This window comes from Zootoca vivipara, chromosome 9 (assembly GCF_965207765.1).
Source record: "Zootoca vivipara chromosome 9, rZooViv2.hap1.1, whole genome shotgun sequence".
Taxonomy (NCBI): Eukaryota; Metazoa; Chordata; class Lepidosauria; order Squamata; family Lacertidae; genus Zootoca; species Zootoca vivipara.
In genome coordinates this window covers 38946121-38971902 of record NC_142592.1, presented here as the reverse complement: position 1 = coordinate 38971902, position 25782 = coordinate 38946121, and the positions used below count along the sequence as shown (strand labels likewise).

The following is a 25782-nucleotide window of genomic DNA, read 5'->3' as shown; positions in this document are numbered from 1 at the left end:
TCACCTTTGGAAGGCTGTCCTGTCTCAAGAGCAGTAAAGAGATACTCAGCGTAACCTTTAACTTCTGGTAGGATTTTCTCTTTGACAAGCGGCCTGTTAGATACAGAGATACAAATGTAACACAGCTGCAGTGACGTGTATAAGATAAAACCTAGAAAAAGGTATGCATCCTTAAGTACTAATTAAATAAAAAAAATGCTATGTGTTTACACAGAATCAAGTCTCACTAACTTCAATGGAATTTACTTCCACATAAGTGGGTTTAGCCCCCCCCCCAAACACACCCAGTGTCTTGACTAACCAGGGCTAGACAAATGATTTAGAATAATGGAAATACAAACAAACCGTGAAAATACTAAATATATATGCAACCAGAAAACTTCACATATACTTCACATATACAATGTATCTGAAAAGGCAAGTAAGATTCAGAAAGTGCAATGTTCAAAAAGTCCAATATAAAGTGCCAAAAGTCCAATAATAAAGTGCTACGATGTATCATGCATCCTAAAAGATATAGCGGCCAGCTATATCTTTCCCGTTTTCACTGGTATAGTTTCCTCAGGGGACAGAGAACTTTATCTAAAAATTCATGTATTAAGGCTTAACAAGGCTGAAGAAGCTCACAGAACTCAAGGGATGGCAAGACGAGGACGCATGATATTTTCATGGTTTGTTTGTATTTCCATTATTCTGATATTACTACCGTGCTGATTTAAGCATATGCAATCAAACTCTCCATGACACCATTCACACAATTAGCAACTGCATTATTTGCAGGCATGGGGTTTGCTATCTTGAAGTGGGGTAGTGGGCTTTAATCCTTTGCCGCCTTTCCATTGCAGTCCCAATCTAGATCATGGCAAATCTCTGCCCGCCCCCCTTTCCAATCCAAACCACAAGTGTCAGGGGCCCACTCTGGCTTGTGACTACAAGAGGGGGCAAAGGGTTCACACCTCCCATACCCACACAGCAGGATCCCAATCCAGATCAAGCCTCCTGAAATTTACTTTTTAAAAGGCAATTGTATAATGGCTAATTGTGTGAATGCCATTTGATCTATTTCGGCCCTAACAAGGGTCCCAATAGCTACTGTAAGGCCAGCAGCTTCGAGTCATTGCTATGTAAACTTCAATTTCTACTTCGACTTGAGAAGGAACTTGCACACCTTTATGAATGAGCTTGAAGTCAGGTTTCATTTATTTTAAAATATTTATACCTCGCCTTTGCATATAAAAAAGTTTTTAACAACCAAAGCGTAAATCACCAAGTCAAAAAAAACCAGACGACCAAGCAACAAAAACAGTTGAAGAAACAGCAATATTTTTTTTTTTAAAAAAAAAAGACCTAAGAGGTCTTTTTTAAACAGAGAAGTAGGCTGGCCCTACTGTTAGGTAGAATGAGGCAACTGCCTTGAAGTGGGAGGTGCTGAGGGGTGGAGAACAGTGACACAGTGTTGGGAAACAGACTCCATTTGCCAAATGCCTTGCACCTTTTGCAGAACATCACCCACTGCACCTGAGGCAGGCTGTCTTACTAGCAACATAGAAGGAAGGTATGACTGCCAGTACAGTCTGGGGTTTTGTTTGTTTGTTTTTTGCACATGAAGCCCTTCGCCTCAGGCAGCAAAGCCTCTTGGGCCAACCTTGTAGCGAACAAAGGCAGAAGGCCAAAAAAAGGATGGGAGCAAAACTGATCTCATGGACAGAGAATTTCAAAGTTTGGGTGTGGCAATAACTATAGCTTGCTGCACTGGCTAACTGGGATGAATTAACTGACAACCTGGTTCTACAGTTTCAGCTGTAAATTCTACCCATCTTCAATTTATCCTACAATTCGCGAACTAAGATTAACATTTTCAGGACTATTCCAAGTGACTAGGGGCATTCTTCGCCCTCCCCTCAAAAAACAAAACAAAACACAAAAAGCCCTAGCCACAATACTTCAAAATAATGCAACCTGAATAAAGTGGTTGTCATGGCAACAGAAACAACCACGACATAAATGCCCTTGAATAATAATGGGATATGGAAATACAAAACAAGTTTTCATTGTTGTTGTTGATTTTAACTGTACATCATTGGATTTGAAGAGAGTTCATTTTGATTAATCCTTTACCACAGCTTAAAACTGGCCTGACCGGAAATGCTGGAAATATCGCCTGAGTCAGCAATATATCATGGGACAGCAATGAAGCAGCAAGTGGAATCAAGATGTGCCCCAAGATGGTTTGCAGTGTTGCAAAGGATGCAACTCTTGGGTCCCTTCCTTCCTTTCTTTTTTGCTTTTGGCACAATCACTTTATTCCAGCAAAAGGTTTTAGGAAGTGTTACTGCCTCTGTCTTTGTGCTACCCAAAAAAATGTTTAAAAATTCCTATCGCAAAACGGTGTTGAATCTTTAGAAGGAAGATGCAAAAGTGTTCTTTTTCCAGGCCATTTGGGCTTTCCATAGAAGCAGGGTTTTATTTCTATACCCTCCAACGTCACAGTAGACACCCCCAGCTCATTCGTTACGAGAGCCTAACATACAGAAGAATAACTGCACTTGTTTGCTTTGAGAGACGCCTACAAATCAGTGACCCTACATGTGGCCTACTTTGATAGAAACAAGTTAGTAAGTAAGCGCCTCACATATTCACCTTATGTGAGGAAGTACCACAAGAGCTGCCCAAGGTTTTGAAAGATCAGCCGTGCTTCTGTTTTCTGGTATCTGAATGCAAGTCAGAATGTGATCCAAAACAGTCTTCTGTTCTTTCTCTTCGGTTCTTTTACTTCGCAACTGTCTTCTATTCAATCTAAAATTAAATCGATTGTATGTCGTTACAACAGATACATAAGATTGCCTGCAGGGATAAGTAATATGTGGCCTCCCAGATGTTGCTGGACCACAACTCCTATCATCCCTGACTACTAGGCCATCCATGCTGATTGAGGGAAATGGGAAATGTCCACACGTTCCCTCACCCTTGGTATTTAAAAGTAGCATAGTTTTATTAATCCAAAGTATGTTTAAATACTTAAGTGACCAGACTAGAACATTGCAACCTGCTCCTTTCTCACAGATACAGCTCAAAAGCAACTGCTCAAGTCACATACCCTTTAGCGGATTCCGCAAAAACGAAAGGATACTTCTCAAAGGCCATCGAACCAACAGTGGGAGGTTCTGCTTTCTCTAGAATGAGTTTAGCCAGAACTGCCAAGGCCTCCTCCTGAACCAGAGCATCTTCTCCACAAATGCAGTGCTCAGAATACTCAAGGAGACTGGGAAGAAATTGCTGGAAAGGGGAGGAGACAATACAAGACAAGGATCACACCAACTCCTGTCCCTTAAGATGCAGTTTTCAAGCTGCTGAAAAAGGGGTAAACGCTTCACCTACCTTTTCAAATTGTTCCATTGGAAACATAACTTTAGAAAAATCCCATAAAGAACGCCTTTCAAATCCACCTCTGAAGATCTATTAAAAAGCACATGAACAGTAAATTGAAGTAAATAAAGACCTGGTTCCAGATTCATTGGGATTACTTTGAAGGACAATGGAAATTCTGATTCCGAAAGATAATCTACAAAATTCTGTTTGCTCCCAAAGGAAATTGAGACACAAAACTTATGAAATGGGGAACCACCTTATCCGTGGTGTCTTTTCCAGTGTTTACTCCATTAGCGTACAGAAAAATATTCACTGATCATGCAAAACTTGCAGACACGCACATCTCTATAAATGCAGTTGTCAATGAGGCTGCTTGTGCATATGAACCCATGTGGGACAATATGAAACTGTGCTCAGACATCTAACTTTGTAATATCTACTCCAACTGAAGGTCTCAGGCAGACCTCTTATGCTACCAGAGGGGTCTGGGGAACCCTGCCACTTTGCTATGGGTCTCCCCTACGAAACTCGCTCAAGACATGGACTCAGAATTTTATGGCAAATAGCTTCCAACTACTACTTTGATCCTAGCAGTTCAGCTGCTCAGCTGGGAGGAGAGAAACTCTGGCATTTACGTCCAGCTGCATCTGCCTGTATTGGTTGCCAGAAGAAAAGTGATTTCTTCCTATTTCCAGGAGACTTGTATGGGGAAAGTGAGCCTGTTTGCATATATTCACTCACAGAAAATGGTAATGTATGAACCAAGTCTTGCAGACCAGGTGCTCAAAAGTAGAATGTCCGTAATACTCAACCAAGTCCAGCCTAACATTTTGTTACCTTTTCAACAATTTCTTTGACCAATGAATCAGGCAAGAAGACACTCTCATCAAGAAACAGAACAGAAATAACTTTAAGCAGAGTATCACGACAGGGCACTGAGAGGTCAGGTGTTTCTATCAGTTTTGTTAATGTCTGTGAAATGAAAACATGAACAATTAAAAACACACTTAGAAATTCCGGCAAGAAGAACTAGAATTCCTGTTTCTATCTGAAGTCATGAGTGCTAGAAGCTTTTTGTTCTTTGCTTAAATGAAATCTCTGACTTATAAGACTAGTCAAAAGTGACCTGTACAGTATTTTTTTTAATGCATCCTGCCTATTTATTGAAGGAGACTCAAAGCTGCTAACAGACAGTAAAAAACAACAACAACAGAATAAACATTCAAGCAGCACAAAGAAATATAAGAACTGAGCTGGCAAACTTGTAGAATTAATCAAAGGCCTTTTCAAAAAGCTGTCCAGGTCTTCATTAGTTACCTAAAACAGTATAGTAGTGGGGCCTAAGGCCACAGTTCATCACATTTGGAGTCACGCCTATCCCTAAATCTTTCTGATACCACATTCCTTTGCACTAAGGCATTCTTCCTTCTTGAATAGTATCTCTGACATAGCACAACAATATAGCAAAATAGTCATAGCATTGTAAAAAAAGAAAAAAAGAAAGTGAAGATCAACAATGAATCCATCAGTTCATTGATGGATTGTTGGTCATAGACCAACAGTTAATCTAGATCAACAGAATCCTTGCCAAGCTGCTGAAGATGACTAATAAATTTCACTCATAGCTGCACCCTCTCTACCACTAGATCCAAACCCTTGAAATAACCTCAAAAGCTAAACATTGCTTCCTGCTTTGCTTCCCCCTTGCTTCATATCCTCTCTCATGTCAGATGTACATGATCTGTTCTAGCAGAGGAAAGTTTTACTGACCTTACAAACTTCTTCAGGCTGAACAATTTTGGAGCCTTGTGCATATTCTGCTAACATCAAATACACTTGCAATACCCTCTCAATCTGTTCAGAAGCTTCACAGCAGTTGTCCTTCGTTATCTTTTCTTGCAGATCAAGTATTGATTTCTGTGTGGTTGATTTAAAAAAAAAAAGGTTTTGCACCCAAAGTCAGACGTTTCCATAGCTGTTGTTGCTGCTGCTTAACTAGACAAAAGGTTCCCCAAGAAAGTGCAATTCAGTGGTTTGTGACCTTATTTCCCACCCCTTTACTCAGACCACATGAATGGGAGTTCATGAAGAATGGGTATCTCGGACAAAATAAAAGTTTTGCTTGTTATTCACAATTAAAAGCAGCTTTTTTAAAGTGTCGTTGATAAATTTAATATATTAAGGACAGTGTTTTTCCACCCAATTCTACAGGCAACATTGTTAAAATCAATCAGAGTGTGTTGACAACAGTAAAATAACATGGTTCTAGATGCCTGCCAGCTCAACACATGACACACACCACATGACTTTCCCATCTCCTACCACATACCACCATAATTCAAAGGAGGGTAGAGCCCCTTTCTATTTTAATTAATTACAACTCACTTGCAAGCATCTGAAAAATACACTGAAATGTTCTTTATAGATGAATCCAGCAGCTGATTTTGCCATATGTTCGAAAGCTTCTCCAACCAAGTTCCAGGAGAGGGTCACTTCTGTTTCTGTAAGTGGCCCCAGCTTTTTCAGAATTAATGTTATAACCTGTGGGGGGGGTTTACACACATCTTTAATGTTTTTAAGTAGTTCACATAAAAAATATTTTTCACTCTAACCCTGAACATAAACTCATTTACTCTTCAGTAAACAACTTTCAGCTTAAAGGAGGCTACTGCTGCTTCATGGCAACCTGATCCTTTATGCAAGATTAGCATTAAGCAACTAGGAAAGTTTTCTATCCAAAATTTTATTTATTTATTTATACATACTCATTTATTTGTATTTCCTCAAAGGATCTCAAGGTGGTGGTATGCATGGTTCTCTCCACTTTTATTTCAAAGCAGCCTCATGAAGTAGGGCAAGCTGAGAGACTGACAGTCGCCCCGTGAGCTTCATGGCTGAGTGGGGATTTAAAACCTGTTCTCCCAGGTCATAGAGTCCAACACTCTAACCATTACACCACATCCCATATATTACACACACACACACACACACACACACACAGTTTCTCCTTATGGAAACTGTGCCAAGTATTGACCGATTAAATAATTTTTAAAAAAGAAAAAAAGAACTAGAGATATAATACCCTGAAAGTCTTCTTGAAGTGTGTGAAATAGACTTGCTATTTGTCTATTGGGGAAGGAGGGGGAATTTAGGGCAAAACAACCTAGACCAATCATCTATGGAAGCAAGTTAAAAATTCACTAGCGAATCAGGCATTTTATAATTTTCCATTTGCCTCATGCACTGGATTGATTACCGTTTCAGCACAGGAATGGAACATGTTCCTAACGCCTTTGCACGTCTCAAAAATCAGCTGTCCGACACCTTCTACTTTTTCTGGGTGCATTTCCAAGTCATGGAACATTACGTTTAAGAGAGCATTCTGGTCTGAAACCTAGGAAACAAAATTACAGTTTGCGCCCCAGTTATTTTAATTCAAACATACTACCTCGAACGGCTAATTAAAATCCCTGCTATTACTCTTACCTCTTTACACTCCCAGCTTTATATTGGTGCTACAATGTATACAAACTAAATGGGAAAAAGTAGATTTCAAGCACCATAGCATGTATTAGTTACATACTTTACCTGTCCTTCTCAGAAACTTGGGAGTGTCTTCTAATGTTACACTGATTAAGCAGGTCAGGCCAAGAGGCAAGGCTGGTTCATATGTTATCCCCACAATACAACTGATGCTGAGAAGAAGAGTTAATTGGACACCCAGTCCACATGGGTACATTACATTTACATTGAGCTGTCCATGTTTTGCAGACCGATGGCTATGTGCTGTGGAAACCACCAGTTCCCCAGCAGAGTTGCTATCAGTTCACACATACAGAGAAGCCTTTTACCCATGAGCAGCTAGTAATGCAAGCCAAGAGCAAAACATGGTTCATCTCCCCAGTGGCAACCATATTGCCAGAACAAAATATAAACCAGTGAGGTGCCCAAAGCCATTAACTGACCAGCCTAAATAGCATCCTAACAACAATAAGTAAAGGAGTGCACTATCTCAAAGAGAAAACATGAAGGTGATAGGTGCAAGAGGATTTATTTAGAAACTGGTCATCAGATTTCCCAATACATTTCAAACATTTGTTTTCTTCAGGGGAAGTGGTTCAGCATTTGACCAGTAAACTAATGTCAGAAAAGTTACTTCAAGTTTTGCTTTTTCTTATTATTCTGCTATGTGGTATAGTTAGAAATTGCACCAGTTACTAAGAACACTACAGTTACAGTCACTGTTCTATAACAGGCAGAAAAACCCAACCTACCTAGCGCCTTCTACTATGCTGAGTCCTAACAGAAAATTGGGCATTGTAAACATGTCTCAGTTTGGAACACTCAGTGTAACCAATCCTAGTCTTTAAAAGTTTTGACTACTCTTTATTCTGAGCCAATGCAGAGCAATGCCTGTCATCCATTACCCTTACCACCTCCCACTAAATGTGTTGTAGTAAATCTTCAAACATAGCTCCTTCAAAGCCTGCAAAGACCAGCGATGAAGTAGTACTTTGTCTGCATCCAAAAGATAACAATTTAAGGCCATTTAATTTGGGGCAGGATGATTCACCCACCCTTACAACAGCCTGTGAAACAGGTCAGTACAGAGCTGGCTTAGCATTGTGATTAAGTGCCTGAGTTGGAAACTCTTGGTTCAAACCCTAGCTGAGGCATTAAAGCATGAGATGGACTTGAGAGAAGAAACAACCTCAAAGCCCCACATTCTTCAGCCCTATGGTGAAACAGGGGAGATGATAATGATTGGGTAGCTGCAAGGTTTAATGACATCATGTATCAGAAGCAACCTTAGCACAGTATTAGCATTTTAAATACTAAAAATTATATGTTGCATCTAGTTATGTCTTTTGGCTGACGGAAGGCTGTTTGATCCAGCAGAAACTGCACCAAGCAGAAAATAAAGGGCAATTTTCACTTGTATTCCCTTCCCTCTGAAACCATCCGTCCACCCATCAAATCTGCTCCAGAGTTTTCAAGGCATGGGAGGTGCAGGGCAGGAAGAGCTGTAGAAGAGAGGGGGGATCTGAAAAAGGGTGTGTGGTTTTTTCACTCACAGAAGCTGGACCAATGTGCCTTTCATCAGCAGAGGAACACAAGTAGAAAGGCTGGCAACAGGGGCTGAGACCACCAAATCACCTAACAAGCCTATGGCTAAAGTAGGAACTCGCCCTATTTCTCCGAGAATACTCCATCCACAAGAGAGGAGATGCCGTTGCTCAGTGACAGATTATATTCTTTGCAGGCAAAAGTTGCCATGTTTAATACATGGCATTTCCATTTATTTATTTATTTATTTATTTATTTATTTATTTATTTAAAAAGGTCAGGGAACAGGATATAGGCAAAACCTCAGACAGCTGCTACTAGTTAAAGGTAACAATGCTGGCTAGATGGTCTTACTCATTGGCTTTATTCGCATGTCACAATAAACTATAGCTAATGGCTTACCACGACTGTACCTTTCTGGTCTGTTTGTTTCCTCTCTTGGTCTAACTAGCATGGAGGAGACAAATGGGTTAGCATTCTGTCAAACCAGGGATTGCGGTTTGTTTCATTCCTTTAAAAAAAACAACCCAGAATAGGTAGCAAAGGTTTGTTATTGACTTACTGGTTTTGCAAACCATAATTCCTGGTTTGGATGCAATGCTGAGTCAGGGATCATGGTTTGTTGTTTCCACTAAGGTAGAACACAGCCCAGAAAGGTGCACCCATGATAAACCCTTGCCTATGGTTTACCGTGACATACAAAGTGGGACACTATAAAGCAGTTTCATAGGTACACTGAACTAAATGGATGACAGTCATTTCCTTCAACCTAGAGATGCCTAGTAACACTTCGTATTATCTTAAATATTAAAGCTGCAGTAGTAAACTTGATCTGAACAGAAGGCACTCCTCTTTTACACTCTCCTGCCCCCGCCCCAACATCACTTACTTTCCGCATCAGGAAGGTGAAGCTTTCTGCTGCAAAATTTCTGATGTGCTCTTTATGGTGAGCCAACAAGGTGCTGTACAATCTGCAAGCACAACATTCAAACATACAAATAAAAAACTAAAAAACATGCAGGATCAATTCATTTCTCCAGCAATGCTTCCTAGAATCCATCATTAGATGTAAAGCCAATTTATTAACACATATTTTATACTGATTTAATCATGGCCATAGCTCAGTGGCAGAGCATATATACAAAGCCTTGCAGACAAACCAATAGTAAACATGATAAGGCATTCTTGCTTCCCTTACCACACTGCCCAATGAACATATCATTTTCTTCCCAGGAAATTTAGAAGAGGGAAAGAAATATGCTGCCGTTGTGTGCACACAGAATCAGGGCCACTAGCTATCACACTGGTTATAAGAATCAGAGCTGAAAGGGACCAAAACCCATTCTAGTCTAACTCAAATAAAGAACAAAAAAAAAAAACATTCCTTCCAGTAGCACCTTAGAGACCAACTAAGTTTGTCATTGGTATGAGCTTTCATGTGCATGCACACTTCTTCAGATAAAATAAAGATTCAAATAAATAAAAGATCCAGATTCAAATAAAGAAGAGTGCAAATGATGCAGAATAAGACTCGTGTACTGGCGTTGTTGTTGTTGTTGTTGTTACTATTATTATTATTGTAGATAAGCTTACCCATAAATATTGGACATGTCCTTCACCATCAGCCTCCATAAGTATTTGTAAAGGTAAGAAAGACAGGTGAAAGTCCATTCTAGCAGCTCCGTGTCCTGGGTATCCAACAATTTTGTAATGGACAGAAAAAAGTCTTGAAAATGAGGATAGAAATCTGTCTGGAGATCACGAGCCAGCTGCACCACTAAGCTGTATTGAGGTATAGGAAAATGTCAGTGGTGCCACATTATAATTCGAACACACACATCCCATGACGATTTCAAATAACTCTGGGGGAAATCTCACTGTCCCGTGGTCTGCTCACAAGTGAATGTATTTGTATATTGTATGGCCCAATGTACTCCTGAAGTTCATCACATGACCTTGTTACAGTCCTGTGTGATGAGCATAGTTAGTATCATTCCCCTCTAGGAAAGGGAGCCTAGGCCTGAGAAACAGTTAACTGCCCAAAGATACCCAATGGCCTTTCTCCCCTATGAACAGAAACTCAGGCGGTATTTTTAGATACTGCAGTAGGTACTTACTCCAAAAGAGGTTGAAAAGCAAGACTGTCTTTCACTTGCAGGTGGGTTTTCAAGCTCTGCACAATGTCATTCTGATAGTACACCAGCTGGTTGAAAGACTGGCATTTGTTGACTACCTGCCTGTAGAATGTCACTGTGTAAAAAAAACACACACACACACACAAAAACCACACCTTAATGATTTATTTCATGGAGTTTCAGGAACACTAATCTACTGAGTTCAGCAGGACTTAGAATCATAGAGTTGGAAGAGACCACAAGGGCCATCCAGTCCAACCCCCTGCCAAGCAGGAAACACTATCAAAGCATTCCTGACATATGGCTGTCAAGCCTCTGGTGAAAGACCTCCAAAGAAGGAGACTCCACCACACTCCTTGGCAGCAAGTTCCACTGTCGAACAGCTCTTACTGTCAGGAAGTTCTTCCTAATGTTTAGGTGGAATCTTCTTTCTTGTAGCTTGAATCCATTGCTCCTAGGTTAGTGTATACAGGATTGCATCAGCATCAGGCCATAGAAAGAATGGCCAGCATGCATTACCCGTGCCTTCCAGCTCTTGCTCGTATTACAAGGCTCCCAGCTTAAAAGGCTCAAAGCCAGCAGGTGATTAAAAAGCATACACCCATGGAGTACAATCCCAACATGCAAGACCTGTATTGCATAATGGGGACACCCCCTCACAGTTCCTAGCATGGCTCACTTGCGTGACAACAGCCTATTCAAACAGAGGCTCAAAGGTTAGACCTTTCTGGGAAAGAAGGAACTGACTGTGCATGAAGCTTTAAAAGTGGCTTGTCAGGTCAAATGATTTCTGTGCCAATTTCTCTCTCCATCTCTGTCTCTTATACACACATATATACACTCTGATTATTGTGAGCAAACAAGGGATTAACTGTGGCAAAGCTTATGGCTGGAAGGTATGACGGGAAAATACACAAGGAAGAAAACAAAAATATCTATTTTGGAAACAAGAAGGAAGAAGAGGAGAGAGAGAGAGAAAGACATGTGGAACTCTTTTTACTGTGCATAATGGTTATGCTTACAATGCTACTGGGTTGATCATTCTATTTGTGTATGCAAACATTCTGGGACTGTCAAACAGCTTCATTTCCATTCTGTGCATATCCTGTGATCTCCCACTGAAATCCTGTAATTTTCCCTAACACAAAATTTTTGCAGAGGGGGTCTCACTTTTGCTGCACTGTCAGGTACACAGCATTGCACTAGTGTTGTGAGTACAGCACTGGCCAAAAGAACTTTAGCACATCATTGCCAAGCCTGACCCAATCTCTCTTCTCCAGGTAATGCTGTACCATTAAGTGTAGTGTAGTGTAGAAGGGCTAGCCTATGCTGGTATAATGCCCCTAATCATCCCACGTGGACCACAGGTCATGATACTGCACTGATGCACCACTGATGGGATAGGGCTACTGAAGAACTTGTGCTGCTTATATCAACGTTAAACAGCAGGAAACATCAACAAAACATCCTGCCACCTCTAATCTAGCACTGAAAATTTCACAAAAACCAGCACAGGAAAAGCACAGCATATTCATCTGATTGCACTCCATGTTCAAAATGTATACATATCACTAACTGTATATTAACTGATAGATTGTGTGCAAACCCTTACTCCCTACATACATTTTCAACAAAACAGCAACACTTTTATACAACACACAATGAGAAGTATTAATACAAAATATTTTGGGGAAAAGATATACCAAAATGGCGAGTAAGGTTCAGCTCCCTCCATTTCTCAAGTCCTTCGTGAAAATATGTTTCAACTTCCTAGGAAAATCAAGAATGTATATTAGTTAATATATATTCGTATGGAGCACTTCAGGCTTGATTATTGAAGGAATGCTTAAGTAAAAAGCCTTCGTAGGGTGCTGCAATATTTATGAGGTATGAAGCACAGCTGAATTATTCCATATTTCATTTAAACAGTTACACAAGTGTTTGCAAAACTGGAGCTGTTACCTAAAAATAATTATAACATTTGAAAATAACTGAAATTGTGAAAAGCATGCCAATTCTTATACAGCTGGTAATCACATATTACAATCAGTTGGCCATGATCCAACAACAGTGGAGCTGGAGGGAGGGGCTGTACAGACAAGATAACTTTCTATACCTTCTCTGGATTAGAAGTGATGTGTGCAAATAACAACTCAATACATTCAGCATCCCAAATGGACAAACAGACCTGTCTAAGATTACACCACTTGAAGTTGCAAATGGATGATCCTGTGTTGGAATGCTGCCCACAGAAGGGCGGATATTTTTGAATGTTCAACTTACTAGAACCACCTTTGAATGTTCAACTTACTTGAACTTACTTCAGAACCACCCTGTAAGGTAAATTGGTATTACTGTCCCATTTCAGGTGATGGGATGGGGCAAGGTAGAGAGACAGCATCTTATCTCAGGACACCTAGTGATTTGATGGTAGAGGCAAGATTCTAATCAGGGCCATCCTAAGTCACAGCGGAGTCTCTCAATCTCTATCCAGTCATACCTCATGTTGCGTCCGCTGCGGGTTGCATTTTTTCGTGATACGAACGCGGCAGACCCGGAAGTGTTTGCTTCCGGGTTTCACCCCACAGGCATGCGCAGAAACGTTCTGCGCGCTTCACGCATGCACAAAAGCGCCACTTGGGTTGCGGACTTTTCAGGGTGCGAACGGCACCCTGGAACGGATCAGGTCCGCAACAGAGGTACCACTGTACTAAATGCACAATCTCTCATCAGAAAGTCAGCATGTCAAGGTTTTCTGCCCTTTGTATAAACTTGTGCCTAATTTAAGCACACATTCATATTTATCATTACAGACTGCAAGCAGTCCAAATAATGTGAACAAAGAAAATGAAGCAAAATAAAAAAATTCCTTCAGTAGCACCTTAAAGACCAACTAAGTTTTTATTTTGGTATGAGCTTTCGTGTGCATGCACACTTCGTCAGATAATGAAGTATGCATTGAAGTTTCCCCCATATTTTGAATCATTCTTTTCACATCTCCAGAAACAAAACATGTTTGAAAATAAAAGTAACTCTGACTTACATATACAGTTTAAAAGCTATTTATTATTTTCCTTCTACAAAGGACTCTAGGTAAATTCAAATACTATTGCTGATCTGTTTCAGCAAATGGGTTGCCTGGCTGCCACCAATACAGAAAAAAGGCTTATGGACAAGACAAGAGCAACATACTGTACAATGGACTGTATCCAACAAGTCATCCCATTTGCACAAGGACTGAAATGCACAATTGAACTTTTCCTCCCTTTCCTCTTCCTGTGCCCCTCACCCGAATTTGCACACAGGGAGGAGGAAGGGGAAATTCCACTGTGCAAGCATAAGTCCTTGCATGAACAGAACAACTTCACTGGATACAACCCAATGAGCTTGACCTTGTTCCCATGACTCTCAATACACTAAGACAGTGGTTAACAAATACAAAGACAGAAGATTTATTGTTGATTTTGAAAGAAAAAAATATTTACTATAGCACTGGTAGAGCAATAGCCTAATCTGAAAGGGCTGATCTTGCTGGAAATGTTGACAAAACCAAAGGTCATTATTCATATTATTTTATTATATATTTCATAATTCCTAACTCTCAGACTGGCCACAAAGCTGCTCAAAAACCACAAACATGACAGAACAGCAAGAGAAAGGAAGAAGATCCCCATATAACACATTTGTGTTGCATTAACAGCAGCCCAACCACCAGCAGCGGAAGGGAGAATCTGCATGCAATGTACTGTTTCAGACTGAGATGTGGCATGATGGTATACAATATTTCTTTCTGTAATAGTTCCCCACCTGTACAATGAAAATTGCTGTTATTCCTTATAAGGGCTTTCTAGAGCAATCGTAGAGCTTTTGTCAGGGCCTAACAAACTGATATACAGTAGTGGAGATACTTAAACAAGAACTCAGATGTGGCAGTCCCTGTATTGATTGCTACAAGTTCAGACATAACCAGTGATGGTAATTGTAAACACATCACATCAGGCACCTATTCTATCAATGACTGCCTGTTTCAGTTCCAAGTATGCTGCTCCCAGCAAGAAGATCTATTTTTTTAAAAGGGTCACAACTTTATTGAATTCAAAGTAAATTAGCACTGCAGCTAATAAATTAGCCACCCCAGTGCAGGTAACTAGATCAAAAGGATGAGAGGATGTACAATGTCTACCACCCTCTTCATCCCATGTCAGGTGACCCTATCCTGGCTCAGAACTAGGCAGCATCCTGTAACTGAGCTCCCAGCACCTCAACACTCACATCCAACACTGAATAAGATGACACTTAGACAGATGAAAAACAACTACATTAATCTTACCTCAGCATAGCTCCCTGTTCTGTCAATGCGATGAATAATGTCAATATTTACATTGCTTAAGCGTTCTGAGAAGGTGAGAAACTGTAAAAAAAAAAAGAATAAATAAACAGGAGTTTCTTGGGTCCCCCCCCAATTATCTTTGAGACATCAGGCTTACAAGAAGTTCCCAAAGAGTAAGATTCTATAATGGCTGTCCCAATGATATTTCATACATAGTGACATGGTACAGCCTATAGCAGGCATCCCCTAAGGATTTGAGTTGTGAACCCTTGCTGCAAAGATATATTTCAGGCATCCCCAAACTTCGACCCTCCAGATGTTTTGGACTACAATTCCCATCTTCCCCGACCACTGGTCCTGTTAGCTAGGGATCATGGGAGTTGTACGCCAAAACATCTGGAGGGCAGCAGTTTGGGGGTGCCTGGCCTATAGAATTGAATGAAATCTGACTCAAATGGGACTGACAACTTATTTGAAATCAGAAAATGTAGTCTAATTTTCTGTACTGTTGCAGGATCTTCCATATTCATAGTTAAGAATTATTTGCAATTTACAGTGTGCTAGAAGCAGCGACACATCACAAATAAGTTGAAAAACTTGCAGCACTTCACAAAACTACATAGTAGAACAAGGTAAGGTTTTAGAGCCAAGCAGAATACTTTAAGAACACTGATAGTTTTCCTGGTGTTTTGTTAGCAGATGAGTGGCAAATGCTACACACAGTTACTATTTTGGACTGCCCTGGGCATAAGCAGCAGGAAGGTTTTTTTGTGTGGTGCAGTTTGTTTGCTTGCAGTAACTACAGATTTCCAAAACTTGTACAGGAAAGCAAAAAAGTTGCGCTGCTCTCCAACTTCTTTTGCTTCTGTACCACTCTGCTCCAATTGCTTTTTAGAGTGATATGCAACTGAATATCAAATATACTATTTCGCCAGCTCGGCGAACCGAAGCGCTAAGCAGAGTTCTTAAATGATCCGGGTTTCTGATCCACCCCACCCGACCCCGCCGTCCCGTATCTTACCCTGTGCGTGTTCTCGGACTTGTGAGAGGACGATTTGGTCTTCATGCCTCCGTGAATTAGCAACAAACTACCTTTTGAATGATGTAGATTGAAAATTTTAAAAGTAGCTGCTTGAAGTCCGCTCGGTTTTCCAAAAAAGAGAGACACATATACACACGTGCGGCACTATTAGCTGGGGGCTGCCATCTTGGCTAAAGGATCCTGGGATGATCCTGTCACGTGAGGCATGGGGGAAATGGAAATAATGAAAGCTGATTGGTCTGTGGAAACTAGAAGGGGCGGGAGGAATATGACGCCCGGGGAGGTGGAGTTTTTAGCTGCAAAATAGTTTGCTTCAGAGCTAAAGAAAGAAAGAGTCCTACAAATTAAAAGTGGGAACGGAAAAGCTGTTTGCGGCTGTACAGTATATACTTCCCTAAATAGCCATCAGTCGTACTCTCGCGTGTTTTGTATTTCCTCTAATGCCTTCCATCCATCTTGAGGAGCGGGGGTTGTGTATTATTTGCTTACATGAGTACAGTATCTGGTTATGTTGGAAAACCTGCATCTGATTGTTATAGGAGAGGCATTTCCTTGCTCTTCCGCTATCCCGTCTGTTTCCTTTAAAGAACTGGAAAGAAGAATATTGAATGACTAAACAACTGGAGGCTGCTTGCGCTTTCTCACTGAGCTACCACACAATTACTGGCAGAGTAACATTTGTATGGGGAGGGGAAAACATGCGTGCAAAATGAATTTTACTCTAGTTCTGGAGAAGATAGCACACATTGCAAAGAAATATTTATTGCATTGTTGTTTGTTGAATAAAAATATTCTGGAAGTCATGAGTCTTGCCTAGCTGACATATCAAAATCTTCACGTGTCTACTGCAGTTACAGAAGTAAACCCTTGTGGAATCTACTTTTAGCCTTTTGAACATAGAGCTTAAAGTCAGGGCCAACCCACTCATGAGGCAAGGTGAAGTAACCATCTCAGGCAGCAGGATCCACAATGGCAGCAGATCCCATGGAGATCTTTATTCCCCTCCTTGTTCCTGATGTAGAACTTCACTCACCCCTTCTTCCCTGGTAGGGAAGGACAGGAAGCTGTTTTGTGGTTGCCTCAAGTGCAGAAATGTCTTGAGCAGGCCCTGCTTAAAGGGCTACAAAAATAAAACCATGCAAAAATAGTTTAACCAGAGACCATGCTGGCACAACAAAGATTAATATGTCCACAGACTATGGTTATAGGGTACTACCACCTCAACTTCTAAACAGTCATCTGAACAGGGCTGCAGGAGCACAATTGGTGTTGACTTTACCAGGTCAATTGTTCCTGAAGGCTGCAGTCCTAACTCCACTTACCAGGGAGAAAGCACCATTGAATCCAATAGGACTTACTTCTGAGTAGGAATGGTTAGGCTTGCATTTATTCTAATATGTTTATCTTAGAATTGTAGAGTTGGAAGGTACGTCAAGTGTCATCTAGTTCAAACCCCTGCTTTGCAGGAATCTCAACTAAAGCATGCTTCAGAGATGGTCAGCCAATCTCTGCTTAAAAACCTCAGCTGAAGCAGAGTCCACAATCTCCCCAGGGAGTCTGTTCCACTGCCGAACTACTCTTATTGTTAAACTTCTTTTAATTGCCTCTGATTGTGTTATAATTATTGTTTTATATTGTACTTTCCATAGCATGATTTATTTTATTCATACTTATTGTATACTGCCATGATATCCACATAGACAAATAATGGTCTAGATTTCTTAAACAAATAATTAATACAGTCACATTCATCTTCTAGGTTCGCTGCTGCTGCTGCTGCTGCTGCTGCTGCTGCTGCTGCTGCTGCTGAAAATATGAGCTACCAATATTGCAAAGCTCAGGTCTTACTACATGTCAGATACAAATACTTAGAAGATTACAATCGTTCCATTTCAAATAAAATAATTTAAATAAAGAGTTGGTAGTAGCAATAATTATTCAGCACAGAGTTAGAAAAAAAGTCAAGTTTAGCAAAGGAGATTTTCATGAAGTGTTCAGCAAACACTGCATTGTAAATATGAAGCACTATTTTTCTAAGACAGGGTGTACTTTCATCTGTTTCTATTCTGATTAATCATAAAGGGCATAGTGTCTTTTTAAAAAAATAAACAGACACACACAACTGCCGTGACATCAGAGGATGGCAAGAATGGAAAACCACTAATGTCAAGTGAAGAAAGAAAGAACTATCTTTCCCTGAGAGCTGCTGATTCTAATTAGCTCCTGGTGAACATTTAGCTAAGGAATTAGTTTCCTGGTGAACATTTGTCAGCTCTTTAGCTTACATTAACTTGGAGTTAAGAAACTTGTTGAATCATACATCAGTTTTTGTAAAACTAAAAACCTTATACAAACAAGGATCTAAAACCAAAAGGATAAAGTTCAGATGGGTATAACCTGTAGCATTAAGAAGGGCATGAAGCATGGGCTTAACTAAATGCTATCTATGTTTTCTCTCTTTCTGTCCCAGAACGTGAGCAGCTTCAGCACATAATAAGACTTATTTCTCAAGCATATATTTTCTTAGAGTGGAATGTACCAAAAGATTTATAAGCACACCTTCAGAAAATGGCATTATGACAATGTTAAATGTCCTTGCTTTAAGAAGAGAGAAACAAATACAAAATAGATAAACCAATAGCTTTTATTGAACCAATATACTACTGCTACCATTAATAATACTGTATAGGTAGATCTCATCCTACACGTAGGATATATTCCTGGCTATCACATCTATAAGCAAAAATCACATAAAGCCAGAACAACCCCCATGTGGCCACCCCTACCTATTTAAAGCATCACTGAGTGAACCTTGCCCACAGAAGGCAGAGGTGTTCATAAGGTTGGAAATAAGTATTTATTTATCCATATTACTCTTCCTTATACAGACCCACCCATAAAGACAAATCTTTCAACACTCTATTACAACAGCCAAGAGAAAATTCCTTCCCAAGATGAGTCATTGGGAACAGCCTTTACCTTTACAGTACCTTGCAGCATGGTGTTATCAGTATGCTAAAGACACTGAGCTCTAATTCTCATTGAGTCAGGTTGGATAAAGGCTGATAAACAAAAGATTAATCGTCAGCAGGATGGAGGCCCTGTGAATGAGTGGCTCCCAGATCTTGAGACAATGGTTGCAGAGTTTGGGGTGCTACTGGTGCTACATAATATGGGGTGCAACTGGAACTGTCACCAGAGTTGGCATTGGCAATTTCAAGTTTGGATTAGTGCAGTGTGCTCTACGGGGGGGGGGGGCTTCCCTTAGGTTTGGAAGGTACAGCTGATGCAGAATAGTACAGCGATTGCACTGCTAACTGGAGCACTTTACTGCAGGTGTTGCCTCTCCCAAAGAACTGCACTGACTGCTTCAGGACTCAGTTCAAGGTGTCATCATTTACTCATAAGGAGCTAAAGCACTTGAAACCAGGTTAAAAACACCTTACAGGGTAATTTAATGCAGAACCTGTAGCCCTCAGATTTATAAGACAGGGAAGCCTAGAGTAAAAGAGGGAGAAGGGAAATAAAAATGGATAGAGCAATAGAAAACAGGGTGGGGACCCTCTGCAAATGATCGGTTCAGTCCTCTATCAAGGAGGATGGGAAATTGGTGTGGGATAGCAGAAATAGACAAAGAGATGGAAGGAAAGGGAAGCACAGAGAAATGGGGTGGGTGGGTGGGTGGAGAGAGACAGAAGGAATGGTGGAGAGTCTTATGCCGTCCTGAAATGCTGCACTTTGGGTCTTGGTCCTGCCCGCTGCTGGCATGCAGACCCTGGCAGATTAACTCTGAAGAAAAAAGTTCCCTCTATAGAAAAGAAAGGTTCTCCAGCCTGCTCAAGGACTATCACACAGAAGAGGGAACAAGCTTGTTTTCTCCTGCCCTGAAGGGTAGGATTTGAACCAATGGCTTCAAGTTACAAGAAAGGACCTTCCTAACTAAACATCAAGAAGAACTTCCTGGTGGCAAGAGTTGTTTGACAGTGGAACAGTCTCTCTCAGAAGGTTGTGGACTCTGCTTCCTTGGAGGTTTTAAAGCAGAGGTTGGAAGGCCATCTGTCATGGATGCTTTAGCCGAGATGCCTGCATTTCAGGGAGTTGGACTAGATGACCCTTGAGGTCCTTTCCAACTCTACAATTCTATGAAGATGAAACCTGAGTCCAAGTACTTCATCCACTTGGATCCAGGACACCAGATAATTAGTATATGTTGTCTTAGTTCTGCAATTCAGTAGTCGTTATTATATTGTATTGCCTTGTCGGGTGATATTTTCTGTAGGTGATTTGTAATTTTTTCTTCTTGAACCCTGAACTGTATTTACTTTGAGTAAAATTAAGTGACTGACTCTTCTGAAACCCTATATACCGGTATACTGTGTGCTGATAAGAAGGACCCCTCCCTCAATGTAGCAGCTGTTTCTGTGACAATCTAAGGTGCTATTTTAACCACTGAACCAAAAGGTTAATACATTAAAGACACTTCTAAGGTTTTACCTTGAGTGGGGCAATATTTGTCACAAAGTGTTGGATAACAAGACTCATAACTAACATGCTAAAGTCTAATCCAGGCATAGGCAAACTCTGCCCTCAAGATGTTTTGGGACTACAACTCCCATCATCCTTAGCTAACAGAACTAGTGGTCAGGGATTATGGGAATTGTAGTCTCATAGCATCTGGAGGATTGAGTTTCCCTATGCCTGGAATGCACGAAGGGGTTGATGCCACAGAGGAAGCTGTCTTACCAGGCTTAGCTAAGTCACTCCTCCTCACCTCAGGAGGAAGGAAGTCAAGCCTATTGTTTACTTTCAGAAAGCTCTTAATTAGGGTGCCCCAAAGCTCTCTCTCCCCCCATCCTTCTTCCGCAACCTTATACTTTATACAACACCAAAGTCTCACACTGAATACTGTATAACTGGACTTTATAATCTGAAAACAAACAAGGTCTGTACTTCTGTAATGCAATAAAATCTTTAATAAAAACAACAATGATAAAAAAAGGAATATATCTCAATCAGGGTGTGTGCTCAACTGCAATCACAGACAAACTTTTAAGGAGGAGAGGAACTAGCCTGTAATGTGATGAGGAAGAAAGTGAAATAAGCTCCTATGGTCTTGGAAGTCTTCTTCCTCTCATAGATCGGGAGAATCATAATTGTAAGATCTTCTAGTGGTCAGCTTTCTGGAGCTCAAGATGATAATATGTTATGTTTAGGTTAAGTTTATTACATTTATATACTGCTCCAATTTTTTTTAAAAAAGGTCATGAATCAGCAACCAAGTAAGATAATACAATAATAAAATCCCATGAGCATAATAAGACATACTTTCTTGTTGCAGTTAATAAATCTATTAGCCATGTTCTATACTAGCAGTAGTTTCCAAACCATATTCAAAGACAGCTCCATATGCAATGTAATGCAGTAGTAGTTTACGAGAACATAGACAACCAAAGCCAAGCTATTACAATCCTGATAGGATTGCAACTGGGCTATCAGCCAAAGCTGGTACAAAACAATCCATGACACGGAGGCCACTTGTGCCTCCAATTACATCATTGAATCAAAGAGTAGCCCCAAGCTGCACACCTGCTCCTTCAAGGGAAGTACAGTATAACCCAGCCCAGAACAGGATGCATTTCATTTTTCTGCTAGACTGCTTCCCTGCTTACCGCCTAATTGTTATTTGGTTCTCATCTAGCCCACTACTGAGGTCAGGCACTTAGCACTACTTGTAGACTTGTGTGTCATGAGCATATGGACAACGATGCATCCAAAACTCTAGATTTCTACATTGTGAAAGGTGCAGGAGTCCTGATGACTTCTCTCTCTCTTCCACCCCTATTATGAGTCTTCAGTATGTTATTTGAGACAGTTTGGGAACACTTAACACCTTTTGGAGGTCTTTAAGCATAGGTTGGATGGCATTGATGCTTTAGCTGAGATTCTTGCCTTGACGGGGGTTCGACTAGATGGCCCCCAGGGTCCTTTCCAACTCTACAATTCTGTGATTCTGTGATAGTGTTCAGTCGAGAGTATGAGTCAAAGTAATAACTGTTCCGAGAAGCTGGTGTGAACTTTCTTTTCCCTACTAATTATAGTAGCGAATTTACTAGCTAATCCTGTTCAGATTAACACACTGATTTAATGTGCATTATCCTCTGCAATCTGGGAGAGTGTCTCATCATACAACTATTTAAAAAGAGTGTGGGTGTTCCTAAGATGCTATTTCTCACACTCATTATGGCCATTTCAGTTCTAAGACCACTGAGGCTGACAACTTTAATTACTTTTCATAGAAAGAAGTTACATAGTTTAGTATTTAAATCGGCATATCCGTTTGGGATCTTACCCAGCTGAAAACCAGTCCAACTGACTTCACAACATGCTTCCAAATGAGGTTCTTGCATTCCCACCTAATTGCTGCTTCCCACCTAATTGTTATTTACATTAGGAAAACAAGGGGTTATCAAACCATGCTACTGCTCCAACTAAAGCCCTCTGCAGCAACTTTGAAGGGAACATGAAGCTCTCCTGTGCTTTGAGTATTTCATCCAGTGGTGACACCAGAGAATATTATTTAGGGCACAGAAAATACAAAGTATATTTTCTGGAATGTGAGGTTTGAAAACGATCCCATCATAAGCCTGGATAGCTCAGTTGGTTAGAGCATGGTGCTGATAATGCCAAGGTTGCCAGTTTGATCCCCATAGGGGATAGCTGCATATTCCTGCATTGCAGGGGGTTGGACTAGAACAGGCATCCCCAAACTTCGGCCCTACAGATGTTTTGGACTACAATTCCCATCTTCCCCGACCACTGGTCCTGTTAGCTAGGGATCATGGGAGTTGTAGGCCAAAACATCTGGAGGGCCGCAGTTTGGGGATGCCTGGACTAGAAGATCCTCAGGGTCCCTTCCAACTCTACAGTCAATGATTTCTATAAGCATGTTTTCTCTGCGGTATGACCTATTGATTTAGATGGGGACACTATTTTAAGTATGCTTAGGATTGCAGCCTTAGTTGTAAATTGTATGTGAAAAATACAAGAGGTCCATCAGTCAGGGTTAAATACTAGTCATTCATCAGTCCCATTTTTTGATACTTCAGTCACATGGACCATTGGGAATTTTTTATCTGTTTCCCCTATATAAAAAGGACATGGACCTTTTTTACATTTTAAATTGCATAATCCATACAAAATTAAATGTAACCTACCTTTGGGCCAAATTTTGCATAGGAAATTTGGATGCCCACCAATGAGCAGCAGGTGAGCTAGAGATTGCCCTGGTAAATAGAGCATATCCCTGGCATATTATTACCCAAAATAATATTACCCAAAAGCAAAACCCAAAAACCCAGCTGAAAACCAGTCCAACTGACTTCACAACATGCTTCCAAATGAGGTTCTTGCATTCCCACCTAATTGCTGCTTCCCACCTAATTGTTATTTACATTAGGAAAACAAGGGGTTATCAAACCATGCTACTGCTCCAACTAAAGCCCTCTGCAGCAACTTTGAAGGGAACATGAAGCTCTCCTGTGCTTTGAGTATTTCATCCAGTGGTGACACCAGAGAATATTATTTAGGGCACAGAAAATACAAAGTATATTTTCTGGAATGTGAGGTTTGAAAACGATCCCATCATAAGCCTGGATAGCTCAGTTGGTTAGAGCATGGTGCTGATAATGCCAAGGTTGCCAGTTTGATCCCCATAGGGGATAGCTGCATATTCCTGCATTGCAGGGGGTTGGACTAGAACAGGCATCCCCAAACTTCGGCCCTACAGATGTTTTGGACTACAATTCCCATCTTCCCCGACCACTGGTCCTGTTAGCTAGGGATCATGGGAGTTGTAGGCCAAAACATCTGGAGGGCCGCAGTTTGGGGATGCCTGGACTAGAAGATCCTCAGGGTCCCTTCCAACTCTACAGTCAATGATTTCTATAAGCATGTTTTCTCTGCGGTATGACCTATTGATTTAGATGGGGACACTATTTTAAGTATGCTTAGGATTGCAGCCTTAGTTGTAAATTGTATGTGAAAAATACAAGAGGTCCATCAGTCAGGGTTAAATACTAGTCATTCATCAGTCCCATTTTTTGATACTTCAGTCACATGGACCATTGGGAATTTTTTATCTGTTTCCCCTATATAAAAAGGACATGGACCTTTTTTACATTTTAAATTGCATAATCCATACAAAATTAAATGTAACCTACCTTTGGGCCAAATTTTGCATAGGAAATTTGGATGCCCACCAATGAGCAGCAGGTGAGCTAGAGATTGCCCTGGTAAATAGAGCATATCCCTGGCATATTATTACCCAAAATAATATTACCCAAAAGCAAAATATCACAAAAACGTATTACCCGGTTCTTTTGAGTTTACTCCGTAGACAATGGAAGTAACACAAATCATAAACAGATACTGGGGCATTGTATCTCACATTGCGGGTTGTGATCCCCATCCCTTGATAGGGTTCCGCAGAACCCACAATTTAAAAGATATTCTTGTTCACAGTGATTTTAAAAGACCACAGAAAATTTCTCATCTACCGGTGGGACACTTTAAGTGTGGAGGCTGTTTAGTCTGCAACCAAGCTATTGAAACTGCCTCTTACCATATCCCTAACAGCTCCACAATTCTGAAATCGAAAAGGTTCACTAATTGGCACCAGAAATGTATTTTTTTTAATCGAATGCACTTCAAGAGGTCCAGAGTATGGGAAGCCTGGAAAAATTAATAAGTAATAATTGGATTGTAATTTGTTTTTGTTTTTTTAGTTTATTGCTTTTAATTGGATTATGATTTGATGGATATGTTAATTGGCTGTTTTTTATTAGAAAATTAATAAAAATGAAGGAGAAGGAGGAGGAGGAGGAGGAGGAGGAGGAGGAGGAGGAGGAGGAGGAGGAGGAGAAGGAGAAGAAGAAGAAGAAGAAGAAGAAGAAGAAGAAGAAGAAGAAGAAGAAGGGGCCCCTATGTGTTTGTCCCTGTGGCAAAAGAATAAGAGACCTCGGTGGGTGAGCAGGGTGGAGTTGGTCTCATCCACCTGGAGTTGGTCACCTGGGTACTCAGGGCAGCATCAGTGCAGACTCAAGGTCTGGGGAGGGGAAATTATTGTGGTCTCTAGAAATTCTCTCTCCAGATGGGGGAGGGATCTTGAGTGTGTATTCCTGGCATTGGGCAATTGGGACAAATAAGGGATTCTGCTAGTTTACCACCTGCCTTACTGCCTAACAGTCTCCCTGACAGAGCTGGTCTCAGAGACAGTGTTGAGGACTCCCAGACCATTGGTTTTGGGGGGACTTCAACATCCATGCTAAGGCAACTGGCTCTGGGGTGGCTCAGGATTTTATGACAGCCATGACGACCATGGGGCTGTCCCAACATTCAACACATGTGACAGGCCACACTCTGGGCCTTTTTTTTCAACTGGGCAGGAAAAGGGTGATCTGAAAGTGGGAGATATTGACATCATTCCCTTGTCATATTCAAGTCACTTACTGTTGAGAGTTAAGCTTTCAGCCCCTTTCCCTTTCTGCAGTGATTAAGATGCCCCCCCCCCCTCAGAGGCTGATGGGTCCAATGGGTTTCTAGATTGCTCTGGGGGGATTTCCCAGTTGTTATGACTGGTTCTGACCTCTGGAATATACAAATGGTTTGATACGATTGCCCCTGAGTGCCCTCTCCCACTCCATTGAACCTCTCTGGCTCCCTGGTATATTCCAGAGCTTGGGGCAAGGAAACAAGCCAGGAGATGGAAAACTCCAGTCGAATGCAATCAAACATTGGTGAGGACTCATCATTAAACCTATCTAGTTGCAGTGAAACCAGCA

At 40.9% G+C, this 25782-nt stretch overlaps 1 protein-coding gene across 2 annotated transcripts in view; it reads right to left on the bottom strand.

The window, feature by feature from the left end:
• UTP20 (UTP20 small subunit processome component) overlaps nucleotides 1-16143 on the bottom strand; it is a 63315-nt gene extending 47172 nt beyond the window's left edge. For both annotated transcript variants that reach the window (XM_035128257.3, XM_035128259.3), the window contains exons 1-14: nucleotides 15923-16143; nucleotides 14902-14982; nucleotides 12275-12341; nucleotides 10554-10686; nucleotides 10030-10218; nucleotides 9326-9407; nucleotides 6626-6763; nucleotides 5755-5910; nucleotides 5140-5286; nucleotides 4207-4341; nucleotides 3379-3456; nucleotides 3098-3276; nucleotides 2641-2796; nucleotides 5-93 (exon numbers count right to left, since the gene is read on the bottom strand). In XM_035128257.3, coding sequence (XP_034984148.2) covers nucleotides 5-93; nucleotides 2641-2796; nucleotides 3098-3276; nucleotides 3379-3456; nucleotides 4207-4341; nucleotides 5140-5286; nucleotides 5755-5910; nucleotides 6626-6763; nucleotides 9326-9407; nucleotides 10030-10218; nucleotides 10554-10686; nucleotides 12275-12341; nucleotides 14902-14982; nucleotides 15923-15967 — 1675 coding nt within the window. In that variant the 5' untranslated portion in view covers nucleotides 15968-16143. The remainder of the gene's footprint in view (nucleotides 1-4; nucleotides 94-2640; nucleotides 2797-3097; nucleotides 3277-3378; nucleotides 3457-4206; nucleotides 4342-5139; nucleotides 5287-5754; nucleotides 5911-6625; nucleotides 6764-9325; nucleotides 9408-10029; nucleotides 10219-10553; nucleotides 10687-12274; nucleotides 12342-14901; nucleotides 14983-15922) is intronic.
• Nucleotides 16144-25782: the final 9639 nt, after the last annotated feature.